The following is a 13,612-nucleotide window of genomic DNA, read 5'->3' as shown; positions in this document are numbered from 1 at the left end:
ATCCTAATTGGTATGTCGAAATGTATGTTCCTAGGGCAGTGGTTCTCAATCTTGATCCTGGGGACCCAAAGGGGTGCACATTTTTGTTTTTGCCCTAGCACTACACACCTGATTCAAATCATCAAAGCCTTTCGATGAGTTGATCATTTGAATCAGCTGTGTAGTGCTAGGGCAAAAACGTGCACCCCTTTGGGTCCCCAGGACCAGGATTGAGAACCAGTGCTCTAGGGCAACGGTGTCTAGGTGGAATTTGTATTCTCTCTCTCGCTCTCTCTCTCTCTCTCCCCCGCGAAGCCCAAGGCTGACAGGGCGGGCGGGTCCCGCTCTCTCAGAGGCGGGTTTTCCGCAAAAGGGTTTGGTTGATTTGCTATCGATCTGAGGAAGAGAGGAGAGGGGAGGATTCTTAGGTGAGGCCTGGAGAGAAAGAGAGAGAGAGAGAGGGGGGGCGAGAGAGAGAGAGAGAGAGAGAGAGAGAGAGAGAGAGAGAGAGAGAGCGGAGCCGAGATTTATTGCTACAACAAGACTAAACTCAACCAGGACGGAATAGCGCTGCAAGAGACAGGAAATCTGATGCAGGGGGCGAAGAAGGAGTGAAAGTGTTTGGTGGAAGGACTGCTATTTTTCAATCGCTACTGTTTTCCCCTTTTCCTCCTCCTCTCCTTTTCTTTCCATTCCTCCTCCCTGACCGATCGCATTCCGCGTAGAATCTGCACTTTAATGCCCTGCGCACCCTAGGAGTGGAAGGAGAGAAGAGCGAGGAAGGAGAAGAGAGCGAGGGAGAAGGAGAGCAGAGGCCTGACTTTAACGGAAACCCCGCCGCCGCACCTCACCCCTCTCCCCCGTGGCTGCCTGTCCCCTCTCCCCTCCTGGCCCTGCATGGACGGGGATGGGGAGAGCCGGATGTTGTTACCGCGGGGCTGAGCGCCTCGCATCCTCGCCTTCCCTGCGGCCGCTGGTGCTGCTGATCGTCGCTCTCTGTTACGGGGCGCACAGAGGTAGGCCAACTTGATAACTTCAAATGTTGTTAATTTTCCTCAGTAGCCTTATCGGAACCTAGTTCCTTGTCCGCAGAAAACTTCAGATCGAGCGCTGTGAATGTGACATAACAGTTTTAGGCTAATGATGAGTTAATAACCACTTAATAATGCCAAAACTAGGAGTTTCGGATTGGCCTTCCATGTGGTTAAGATTAGTCTATAGTGCATTTTATAGGCCTGTGTGTTGTAGCCTATTGGAGTGTATTCGAACCTGGACATCCCGTCGTCGTTGTGTTATTGTCTGATATTGCTTGTCTCTTTCTCTCTCCGGCGGACCGCGGTAGCGCAGCAGTCAGAAGGGAAAGTGTTTCCTCCCCCCATCGCTCTCTTGTTTCTCCGGAGTTTCTCCCGTGGCTCTGCCGCGGGTCGCTATGGCTGATAGAGAAAGGGAAGGGTGGCTCTACTGATGTCTTGGTGTCAGGTCCTTCACATCCAGCCAGACTAACAAAGGCTTGTTGACACAGTTTTAAAATAATGTTTGCTTATAATAATAATGGGAATGTAAATTATAATTTGGTATAATTATGTCACACATGTATACCTTTTAGCCTACTTTTACTTTTAATACACAAAAGAATATGAGTTCAGTGTAATAGGACCAAATGGAGACAATAGAATGAAAGGTAAATAACCTGAAAGAACAAAACCACATGGAAACAGTGGAATCAAGAATTTGTTCTTAATTGAATTAATATGTATCAATAAAGGTTAAATAGAAATAAAACACAGAATAGAATAGAACCATATCATCTGGAATATATTAGAAGGGAATAAAATCATACAGAAATTCTAGGATTGGTAAATAGAATAGACTAGAATACCAGAGGGTGGTAGTAGGCTAGGCTACTTGAAGTCATCCTATAGAGGCTGGGTTTGCCCTTGTGACCCGGAGGTAGCTGACTGCTGTGCCTACACAGAGAGGCCTGTTCTGGACTGGCACTGTGACAGCCCACCACCCCTCTCTGGATGTCCCCCAGCCATAACCCAGACCCCAGGCCCTGTCATTCAGCCCGCGCTCATTGACTCTGTGTGTATTGGTGTGTCTGTGCGCAGCAGTCACACCTCTGGTAATTCATTTAACACAGTCCCAGGCAGCTGGACAGGACACTGTCTGTGCACAGTTCTGTTCAGTAGGGGGATGGGGACGGTTTGAGAAGCATGAAAAGCACGTTGACGCTCCCTGCCAAAAAGACTTTACATTTGAAATCAGTTACATTTCAAATGGTCCTATTTCACTTTTCTAAGTTAGTTCAGGACACCATATAACACATTTTACAGTATAATTGCATTTAATTGATTGACACTTTTAATTTATCAGCATGTCCTGTCTCATTGTGAATGTCAGATGTTGCAACGAGGAGATATACACAACACAAACAACAACTATTTAGAGGACTTGGTGTGTGTGTGTGTGTGTGTGTGTGTGTGTGTGTGTGTGTGTGTGTGTGTGTGTGTGTGTGTGTGTGTGTGTGTGTGTGTGGCTAGCTAGTAACAATACTTGGTGTGTGTTACTGTGTTGAGGGTGTGGTGTGTGTGTAGCTAGCTGGTCTGTGTGTTATTGTGTTGAGGGTGTGGTGTGTGTAGCTAGCTGGTCTGTGTGTTATTGTGTTGAGGGTGTGGTGTGTGTAGTTAGCTGGTCTGTGTGGTATTGTGTTGAGGGTGTGGTGTGTGTGTGTAGCTAGCTGGTCTGTGTGTTATTGTGTTGAGGGTGTGGTGTGTGTGTAGCTAGCTGGTCTGTGTGTTACTGTGTTGAGGGTGTGGTGTGTGTAGTTAGCTGGTCTGTGTGGTATTGTGTTGAGGGTGTGGTGTGTAGCTAGCTGGTCTGTGTGTTACTGTGTTGAGGGTGTGGTGTGTGTGTAGCTAGCTGGTCTGTGTGTTACTGTGTTGAGGGTGTGGTGTGTGTAGTTAGCTGGTCTGTGTGTTATTGTGTTGAGGGTGTGGTGTGTAGCTAGCTGGTCTGTGTGTTACTGTGTTGAGGGTGTGGTGTGTGTGTAGCTAGCTGGTCTGTGTGTTATTGTGTTGAGGGTGTGGTGTGTGTAGTTAGCTGGTCTGTGTGGTATTGTGTTGAGGGTGTGGTGTGTGTGTAGCTAGCTGGTCTGTGTGTTATTGTGTTGAGGGTGTGGTGTGTGTGTAGCTAGCTGGTCTGTGTGTTATTGTGTTGAGGGTGTGGTGTGTGTAGTTAGCTGGTCTGTGTGGTATTGTGTTGAGGGTGTGGTGTGTGTGTAGCTAGCTGGTCTGTGTGTTACTGTGTTGAGGGTGTGGTGTGTGTAGTTAGCTGGGCTGTGTGGTATTGTGTTGAGGGTGTGGTGTGTGTGTGTAGCTAGCTGGTCTGTGTGGTATTGTGTTGAGGGTGTGGTGTGTAGCTAGCTGGTCTGTGTGTTACTGTGTTGAGGGTGTGGTGTGTGTAGCTAGCTGGTCTGTGTGTTACTGTGTTGAGGGTGTGTGTGTAGCTAGCTGGTCTGTGTGTTATTGTGTTGAGGGTGTGGTGTGTGTGTAGCTAGCTGGTCTGTGTGTTATTGTGTTGAGGGTGTGGTGTGTGTGTAGTTAGCTGGTCTGTGTGGTATTGTGTTGAGGGTGTGGTGTGTGTGTGTAGCTAGCTGGTCTGTGTGTTATTGTGTTGAGGGTGTGGTGTGTGTGTAGCTAGCTGGTCTGTGTGTTATTGTGTTGAGGGTGTGGTGTGTGTAGTTAGCTGGTCTGTGTGGTATTGTGTTGAGGGTGTGGTGTGTGTGTAGCTAGCTGGTCTGTGTGTTACTGTGATGAGGGTGTGGTGTGTGTAGTTAGCTGGTCTGTGTGGTATTGTGTTGAGGGTGTGGTGTGTGTGTAGCTAGCTGGTCTGTGTGGTATTGTGTTGAGGGTGTGGTGTGTAGCTAGCTGGTCTATGTGTTACTGTGTTGAGGGTGTGGTGTGTGTAGCTAGCTGGTCTGTGTGTTACTGTGTTGAGGGTGTGTGTGTAGCTAGCTGGTCTGTGTGTTATTGTGTTGAGGGTGTGATGTGTGTGTAGTTAGCTGGTCTGTGTGGTATTGTGTTGAGGGTGTGGTGTGTGTGTAGCTAGCTGGTCTGTGTGTTATTGTGTTGAGGGTGTGATGTGTGTGTAGTTAGCTGGTCTGTGTGGTATTGTGTTGAGGGTGTGGTGTGTGTAGTTAGCTGGTCTGTGTGGTATTGTGTTGAGGGTGTGGTGTGTGTAGCTAGCTGGTCTGTGTGTTATTGTGTTGAGGGTATGGTGTGTGTAGCTAGCTGGTCTGTGTGGTATTGTGTTGAGGGTGTGGTGTGTGTAGCTAGCTGGTCTGTGTGGTATTGTGTTGAGGGTGTGGTGTGTGTGTAGTTAGGTGGTCTGTGTGGTATTGTGTTGAGGGTGTGGTGTGTGTAGCTAGCTGGTCTGTGTGGTATTGTGTTGAGGGTGTGGTGTGTGTGTGTAGCTAGCTGGTCTGTGTGGTATTGTGTTGAGGGTGTGGTGTGTGTGTAGCTAGCTGGTCTGTGTGGTATTGTGTTGAGGGTGTGGTGTGTGTAGTTAGCTGGTCTGTGTGGTATTGTGTTGAGGGTGTGGTGTGTAGCTAGCTGGTCTGTGTGGTATTGTGTTGAGGGTGTGGTGTGTAGCTAGCTGGTCTGTGTGGTATTGTGTTGAGGGTGTGGTGTGTGTAGCTAGCTGGTCTGTGTGGTATTGTGTTGAGGGTGTGGTGTGTGTGTAGTTAGCTGGTCTGTGTGGTATTGTGTTGAGGGTGTGGTGTGTGTAGCTAGCTGGTCTGTGTGGTATTGTGTTGAGGGTGTGGTGTGTGTAGTTAGCTGGTCTGTGTGTTATTGTGTTGAGGGTATGGTGTGTGTAGCTAGCTGGTCTGTGTGGTATTGTGTTGAGGGTGTGGTGTGTGTGTAGCTAGCTGGTCTGTGTGGTATTGTGTTGAGGGTGTGGTGTGTGTGTAGCTAGCTGGTCTGTGTGGTATTGTGTTGAGGGTGTGGTGTGTGTAGTTAGCTGGTCTGTGTGGTATTGTGTTGAGGGTGTGGTGTGTGTAGCTAGCTGGTCTGTGTGTTATTGTGTTGAGGGTGTGGTGTGTGTAGCTAGCTGGTCTGTGTGTTACTGTGTTGAGGGTGTGGTGTGTGTGTAGTTAGCTGGTCTGTGTGGTATTGTGTTGAGGGTGTGGTGTGTGTGTAGCTAGCTGGTCTGTGTGTTATTGTGTTGAGGGTGTGGTGTGTGTGTAGCTAGCTGGTCTGTGTGTTATTGTGTTGAGGGTGTGGTGTGTGTGTAGCTAGCTGGTCTGTGGGTTATTGTGTTGAGGGTGTGGTGTATGTGTAGTTAGCTGGTCTGTGTGGTATTGTGTTGAGGGTGTGGTGTGTGTGTAGTTAGCTGGTCTGTGTGGTATTGTGTTGAGGGTGTGGTGTGTAGCTAGCTGGTCTGTGTGGTATTGTGTTGAGGGTGTGGTGTGTGTGTAGTTAGCTGGTAACAAGGCTCCACAACTGTCTTCTCATAGTGCTCATCACCAGCGGACGCATCAGACCAGCTGGGGAATCATCAGCTATCACTCCTGATATTATATTGCAGTGTCATTACCGCCAGCCATCCCCACAATTTACCGTTATTCAGCCCTGTGTGTGTGTGTGTGTGTGTGTGCGTGCGTGCGTGCGTGCGTGCGTGTGTGTGTGCGTGCGTGCGTGCGTGTGTGTGTGTGTGTGGGACTGAAACAGAGGTGAGTGTGTCTGAAGCGGAGGCCAGAGCAGCTGTGTATTGTCCCACAGCCAGTCACAGTTATCAGTACATTCATACTAGACTCACTGCACAAAGACCAGTGTGATCAGTAAGACCTGGAGACGTACACGTTTGGTGTGGAGGTTTACTCTCAAGATTCAGCCTGAGAATATGTTTAGTTGTTCACTCATTGTAGCTGTGAGTAACTCTGTGTGTGTGTGTGTGTGTGTGTGTGTGTGTGTGTGTGTGTGTGTGTGTGTGTGTGTGTGTGTGTGTGTGTGTGTGTGTGTGTGTGTGTGTGTGTGTGTGTGTGTGTGTGTGTGTGTGTGTGTGTGTGAGAGAGAGAGAGAGCAGTGAGCTCTGGTTCCACGGTGTTTAAGTAAATACAACACTGATAAAAAAAAAAAATGTATACTTTAAAACTGGAAATCAACCAATCGTCCATCGTTAACACAATGGAAAGGCCAAATGCTTTATTATCTAAATGTTGAAAGTGTGTGGGCGACGGAGAGAAACAACATGGTGCATGTGGCCATGTGGCAGAGATTGATGTGGGTGCTGGAGATGGGGGTATGAGCAGGTGGGTCTGGGCAGGGTGAGGTCATTCATGTTTGTTTGTGTTTGTATGCTGTCATTTGTATGTGTATGTTTTGTATTGTTTAAAAAAAGATATACAACACAGATCATCGGCAGGGAGGAGAAGTGACTCCAGGACAGGGAGAGGGGTGGGCTATGTCTGGCCTCTGCCCACACACGGCTGACTGAGGCTGAGCCGGGATTTCTCACCAGGAGTCCAGTTTGAATGTGTCATTCTGTAAACACTGGGATGTAGAAAACTCATTTGTCCATGAGGGAAGCCTGGAAGGGTCAGACGATAATGTTTGCATTGTGTGGATGTGTGTGTGTGTGTGTGTGTGTGTGTGTGTGTGTGTGTGTGTGTGTGTGTGTGTGTGTGTGTGTGTGTGTGTGTGTGTGTGTGTGTGTGTGTGTGTGTGTGTGTGTGTGTGTGTGTGTGTGTGTGTGTGTGTGTGTGTGTGTGTGTGGCGTCCAGCTGTTATTAGATTTCCTTATTTCAGTAAAAATCCGTTTGAGATGGGAAAGGTGGAGATTGATCGACACAGAGATACCTACCAACTGTATGTAGACACAGTCCACATGGAGTACTAATTGAATCATCAGTCATACTGTAAAAATAGAGTTGGATCCAGTCACGATGAGGATTTGGGTTAGTTCTAAGGCTCTGGGTCTAGACTTTCAGAGGTGTGTGTGTTAGCTGAGGACTAGTGTCAGTATTTAACACACTGGAGGGACATTCTAACCCAGAGTGTGAGTGGGGTGTTATATTGTGTACCCTCCCTCTAATACCCACCACAATACTGCCCCCACCTGGTAGGATCAGGTACTGACACACACACGACCCTCTCACCACACAGCCCTGAGAGCGAGAGTGAGAGAGAGTTGGCTTTCTGCAAACATTCCTCTTCTCCTTTCTTATCCCTTCATCATATGGTTCAGTGCATTCACACCAAGAACACTATGGATGTGTTTGCTTTACCTCTGTATACACAAGGGGAACTAGGCCTATTGTTAGCATTAGTTCTGTGTGACCTGTGTGTGAATAGACCTATGCTGTGTGTGTGTTCATGTGGCTGTGTGGGTGCTGGTGTCTGTTAGTAAATCATGCCATAATCAGATGAGCTCTGACAGTGTGTGTTGTTGGCAGCGGAAGCAGAGCCAGGACCCTTTCAGAGATAGTTATTAGTGTGTGTGTAGTGTGTGTGTAGTGTGTGTGTAGTGTGTGTGTAGTGTGTGTGTGTTTGTTTCTGCATTAGAGAGCCTCTGGTCTAATCTAATAGGAGCTCACTGTGGCTGATACATTAGGCCTGCCTTCTCCTCCTCTTCTCTCCTCCTCTTCTCTCCTCCTCTTCTCTCCTTCTCTCCTTTTCTCTCCTCCTCTTCTCTCCTCCTCTTCTCTCCTTCTCTCCTTTTCTCTCCTCCTCTTCTCTCCTCCTCTTCTCTCCTTCTCTCCTTTTCTCTCCTCCTCTTCTCTCCTCCTCTTCTCTCCTCCTCTTCTCTCCTTCTCTCCTTTTCTCTCCTCCTCTTCTCTCCTCCTCTTCTCTCCTTCTCTCCTTTTCTCTCCTCCTCTTCTCTCTCCTCTTCTCTCTCTCTCTTCTCTCGGTCGGGCTGACAACTGAGACCTCTGAAGAACTTCTAGATCTTTCCTCTTTTGTAGCTCAGACACACCAGGACAACCAACGGTTCAAAGCAGCGGGTGGCCGTCGTATCGCCCCTGACCAAGATATCAAACTTCTTTCAACAACAACAAGGAATGAGACCATACCATGAACACGGGGCCATGATAGTCTGGAGAAGGACAAGCTTCATCAGGCAGCGTAGAGGATCTAACAGTGTGCATGTGTGTGATCTGTTATTCTTCCACTCTGCGTCTCAGTCTTATCTCTGGCTCTGTGGGAATGTCTGCAAGTCTCTATTTGAGTCTCTCAGCACTGCTCTTTGTTCTGGTTTCTAAAAGTCATAAAGCAGTGTTACTGTACACACACACACGCACGCACGCACGCACGCACGCACGCACACACACACACACACACACACACACACACACACACACACACACACACACACACACACACACACACACACACACACACACACACACACACACACACACACACACACACACACACACACACCAGCCTGTTCTTTCTCAGCTTTACTGGTTTAATATAAACAGGCCAGTAGCGTTGTGTTTATTTGGGCCATAGAGATCAAAGCTCCTAACCGACCTCTGTGTGTGTGTGTGTGTGTGTGTGTGTGTGTGTGTGTGTGTGTGTGTGTGTGTGTGTGTGTGTGTGTGTGTGTGTACACGAATGAATGCGAGAGCTTTCCTAAAGATGTATGTCATGCCAAAGCCAAAACCACATGACTATGAGTTTCTATGATAGCCTTGGTCTGGCACACATTCCATCTGCACCACGTGTTCTCTATCGGTCTTTGGTACCATGAATGAACATTGATGTTCTATATGTATTGCGGCCCCGCCAGGGCCACTGTTACTGTATTAGTGCTGTAATAATAGAACTGTAATACTATTGTAGTTGTACCATAGTACTGACTGTTAGTATGTGTGTTTCTCCAGGTCATTGCCAGGTGGCCACCCCTCAGTGTCGTATCCAGAAGTGCACCACAGACTTTGTGTCCCTGACGTCTCACCTGACCCCAGCGCTGGATGGCTTTGACGTAGAGTTCTGTAAGGCTCTGAGGTCCTACAGCGCCTGCACCCAGAGGACAGCCAAGTCCTGCAGGGGCAACCTGGTCTTCCACTCTGCCGTCCTGGGCATCTCAGACCTCATGACCCAGAGAAACTGCTCCCGTGACGGGCCCACCTCCTCCACACACCCCGAGATACAATCCGAGCCCTGCAACTACCACAGCCGTACCCAGCACACTCACCCACACCCTCACGCTCATGCACACCCTCACTCTCACACGCACACTCCCTCCCGGCCGGGTTACCTGTTCTGCGGGCTGTTTGGGGATCCCCATCTGCGGACGTTTAAGGACAGCTTCCAGACCTGCAAGGTGGAAGGGGCGTGGCCGCTGATTGATAACGACTTCTTGTCTGTGCAGGTGACTAACGTTCCTGTGGTAACAGGATCCAGCGCCACAGCGACCAATAAGGTGAGAGGAAATCCTTACTGTATATTACTGTGTATTGAAATGAAAGCCTCGACACTTAACTAGTTAAAAAAATAAAGAATAATAACACCTTCCTACATGGTTCAGAAAAGGTGCAAGTCCACAAAGTAGAAATGTATACACTAATAAATACAGGAAGACTGTTTTGTTTCAATATAAAACAAAAATCTTTATTTGGAGCATGTTCCATCTTGTAGTGAATTAGTATATCGAGACGAGAACAGGCCCCAGTATAGAGCCCTGAGGTACTCCCTCTATAAGACGTCTGATAAATGGAGGTTCTTACCCAGCTCTCCACTGAAGCAGCAGTGTTGTAAAGATGCAGTAAACAGTACATTCTGGGATGGGAGAAAAGAGGTTGAGAGTGACGTACAGAATAAATAAGCCGTCTAGTATGAAGAGCTTTGCAGCTGCGGCCTGGCCCAGATAGCTTTTATAGCAACCCCCTTCTCTCTCTTTTTGAGACCTCTTTTTACGTGATGCGTTTTCACTTTGCAGACTGTTAGTCTTTTTTGTGTTCTAGTTTGAGTTTACTGAATGGCTGGTGTGTGTGTCTATATTCACCTCTGAGCTGCCGTGTCTCTTTGAAAGAGCTCTTATCGTCGAGAACACACACGCACGCACGCACACACACACACACACACACACACACACACACACACACACACACACACACACACACACACACACACACACACACACAGGTGCGAGGAGAGCGGAGCGAACAGCTGAGTCTTGTGACTAACACTTGTGACTAACACTTGTGACTAACACTTGTGACTAACACTTGTGACTAACGTGGTGTTGGAATCCTAACTTAGTTAATGGCTGCTTATAGCACGACCCCTAATACCCTGAAATGAGCAGCGCGTGAAAGGAGCCACTATGTGTGTGTCAGCTGAGGGCCCAAGACCTTTCACACACATATGGCTTTAAGCAGGTTACGGTCGAGAACGAGGGGCGCCATAGCATAAAAAGACAAAACACCACACACACATGGACACACAACACAGACACAGGCTGAGAATGTCTTCAGACATCACTAAGTCAGTTCTGTGGTGGCCAAGCGGCCATGTTGCCCCCCAACCAGGGGACAGTTGTACAACTGGTGCTCTGACCCTGTGTCAGGGGTGGGGCTCGCTATTCGTTCTAATTATTAGCACACACACACCCGTGACTGTGCCTGTAGCTCCTGGCCTAATGGCTGCTCAGGCCTCATCCCTCATCGCTGACAACTGGACAAAGCAGTCATTCATGCTATCACTAATGCTAACCCTAAGACTGTGTGGCTATGGCCACAGCCTTGCAGATACAGTTGGAGGACCCGGCTAAGGCTAACACCATGCCACTGCTAGCCGTTAGCCTGGGTGTGTTTGCTTAGCTGTGTCTGCTAATCACGCCTTGTTAAAAAGTAATTGGGTCATTGCTAAAATGGATTCTGTGGCGAGTTAATGGCATGAGTGTGTGTGTGTGTGTGTGTGTGTGTGTGTGTGTGTGTGTGTGTGTGTGTGTGTGTGTGTGTGTGTGTGTGTGTGTGTGTGTGTGTGTAAGACAGAGTTGGGTTGAGCCCTCTGACAAATATGATTTCAGCTCATTTTCAGGGCGTGTGTGTGTGTGTGTGTGTGTGTGTGTGTGTGTGTGTGTGTGTGTGTGTGTGTGTGTGTGTGTGTGTGTGTGTGTGTGTGTGTGTGTGTGTGTGTGTGTGTGTAACCAATAAATAACACAGTAAAAGTCATTTATAGTTTATATTGTAGTGTTGTATATTAGTTGTCAGTGTGCAGTCAGTCTTGTCTTTGCTGGAAAGAATTGGGGTTTGAACAAAACAAGTGAAGGTCAATATCCTTGCCATGTTTGTAATATAAGATATTATAAAGTGTCTGGAAAACCTGTTTTTAACCTGTTTTTAGCCTGTTTTACACAAAGATCAAAGTTATTGTGTGCCTGGTCATACGATTACCTTTTTGTGTGTCCATAGATCACCATCATATTCAAGCCCTTTGAGGAGTGTACAGACCAGCGTGTGTACCAGGCAGTAACAGACGACCTGCCCGCTGCCTTCGTAGACGGTACCGTGAGCAGCGGAGACCCCAACCATAACGTTAACGGAAATAACGGTGACTCTACCGGTAAGGTACGGGCGCTGTGGATCTCGGAGCGTAGCCCCGGTCACCATGTGGAGCTGCATGCCGGCTACATCGGCGTGACGGTTATCGTACGACAGCTGGGGCGCTACCTGACCCTGGCGGTGCGCATCCCGGAGGAGATGGCCCATGCCTACGACGCTACGCAGGACCTGCAGCTCTGCCTGAACGGATGTCCCACCTCAGAACGCATCGACCGGGGAGGTCACCTGCCACTGCCTCTCCCTCTACCACCTCCAGCCCTGGGCTTACATCTCCAGCAGCCACACGGCCAGGGCAAGCCCTCCCACACGGCTTCCTACAGCGCCCCCCAGAGGTTCAGTGTGGAGGGTGCACGGGCACGCTGCAGGGAGCAGCTGGAGTTACAGGATATTTATTTCCACTCATGTGTGTTTGACCTCCTGACCACCGGGGACGCTAACTTCACGGCAGCGGCGTTCAGTGCTCTGAAGGACATGGAGAGTCTCCACCCCCACCGTGAACGCTGGAGGATCTTCCCGCAAAGCTCCGCCGACACCTCCCAGCCTATCGCATGGCTCCTACGGCTCACTCTCTTCGCGCTCGGCTCTGCACTGGTATAGCGTTTGTGTGTGTGTGTGTGTGTGTGTGTGTGTGTGTGTGTGTGTGTGTGTGTGTGTGTGTGTGTGTGTGTGTGTGTGTGTGAGTATGTGTGAGTATGTGTGAGTATGTGTGAGTATGTGTGAGTATGTGTGAGTATGTGTGAGTATGTGTGTGTGAGTATGTGTGTTGATATAGAGCCCTTAGCTGAGCTGTAGGATAAAGTTCCCTCTTGATGCAGATCTAAGGTCAGTTTTGTGTTTTCCCCTAATGGTTATGATTGAGGAGGGTAAACTAAGCTGACCCTGGATCTGTGTCTAAGAGAAACTTCTAACCAGAGCCCCTCTGGAGATTTCACTTCTTCTTCTTCTTGGTGAAAAGAGAATAGTTGACTGAACACCCTGAGGCATATTACTGCCAAAAAGGAGTCCACAGCTGGAATCTGAACAGATTCCATGACACTCCTGTGTTCTTCCCATCTCTGCTGTGTGGGACCTAGCAGGCTTCCTGGAGATTATGACCTGTCTATATTTGAGGATTACCAACCAACACTCCAACTTGTGTGTGTATATTGTAGAAACACACTCCAGACTGTAAATAGTGTGTGTGACGTATCCTGGAACGCTGGATGGCGTTGTTTTGGTTTTTATTTTAGCGTGATTTTGTTGTGATAGTTTTTTTTATACCTCATAGACAGAGGAAGTTGTTTTAAGAGAAGCACTTTATTTCGATTTTTTGCTAAATCCACACCAGTGTTCCTCCTCTCCCCTCTCAACCCCACCCCCTCACTCTCTTCCCCTTCCACCCCACCCCACCCCTCACTCTCTTCCCCTTCCACCCCACCCCTCACTCTCTGCCCCTTCCACCCCACCCCACCCCTCACTCTCTTCCCCTTCCACCCCACCCCACCCCTCACTCTCTTCCCCTTCCACCCCACCCCACCCCCTCACTCTCTTCCCCTTCCACCCCACCCCTCACTCTCTTCCCCTTCCACCCCACCCCACCCCTCACTCTCTTCCCCTTCCACCCCACCCCACCCCCTCACTCTCTTCCCCTTCCACCCCACCCCACCCCTCACTCTCTTCCCCTTCCACCCCACCCCACCCCTCACTCTCTTCCCCTTCCACCCCACCCCACCCCCTCACTCTCTTCCCCTTCCACCCCACCCCACCCCCTCACTCTAAGCTGTGGATTTCATCTGCAGTTTTGTCACTCACAGTGCAAATCTCAAATGACACCTGATTCCCTGCAGTATGCTACTTTTAGTGAACTAAACAGTGAACTATATAGGAAATAGGGAGCCATTTGAGACAGTTAACCAGCTCACTAACACAGTGAGATGGAACCTCTGTTTTAAAGCAGAGATTCCGAAGGCAGTTGAGTTGATTTAGCCTCTGTTCTATAATAACTTAATGTGAGCTATTTTCTGTTGAATGTATTCTGTATGGTACCATAGCAGCTGTTCAGAACAGTTTCAGACCCAC

At 48.7% G+C, this 13,612-nt stretch overlaps 1 protein-coding gene across 1 annotated transcript; it reads left to right on the top strand.

Moving 5' to 3' along the window:
- Positions 1–329: 329 nt before the first annotated feature.
- On the top strand, positions 330–12,963 carry rgmb (repulsive guidance molecule BMP co-receptor b). Its single transcript, XM_014170751.2, has 3 exons — positions 330–995; positions 8,870–9,411; positions 11,405–12,963. The coding sequence occupies exons 1-3, from the start codon at positions 887–889 to the stop codon at positions 12,149–12,151; spliced, it is 1,398 nt and encodes a 465-aa protein (XP_014026226.1). The 5' UTR covers positions 330–886; the 3' UTR covers positions 12,152–12,963.
- Positions 12,964–13,612: the final 649 nt, after the last annotated feature.

Source organism: Salmo salar, chromosome ssa24 (assembly GCF_905237065.1).
Source record: "Salmo salar chromosome ssa24, Ssal_v3.1, whole genome shotgun sequence".
NCBI lineage: Eukaryota > Metazoa > Chordata > Actinopteri > Salmoniformes > Salmonidae > Salmo > Salmo salar.
This window is presented reverse-complemented; position numbering and strand designations above follow the sequence as displayed.

What these genes read in the sequence shown, in the direction of transcription:
- rgmb (XM_014170751.2), top strand. Translation starts at nt 887, where the DNA reads ATGGGGAGAGCCGGATGTTGTTACCGCGGGGCTGAGCGCCTCGCATCC. An exon ending in CTGTTACGGGGCGCACAGAG is followed by an intron (nt 996 to 8,869) that starts GTAGGCCAACTT and finishes GTGTTTCTCCAG; the next exon opens with GTCATTGCCAGGTGGCCACC. An exon ending in GCGCCACAGCGACCAATAAG is followed by an intron (nt 9,412 to 11,404) that starts GTGAGAGGAAAT and finishes GTGTGTCCATAG; the next exon opens with ATCACCATCATATTCAAGCC.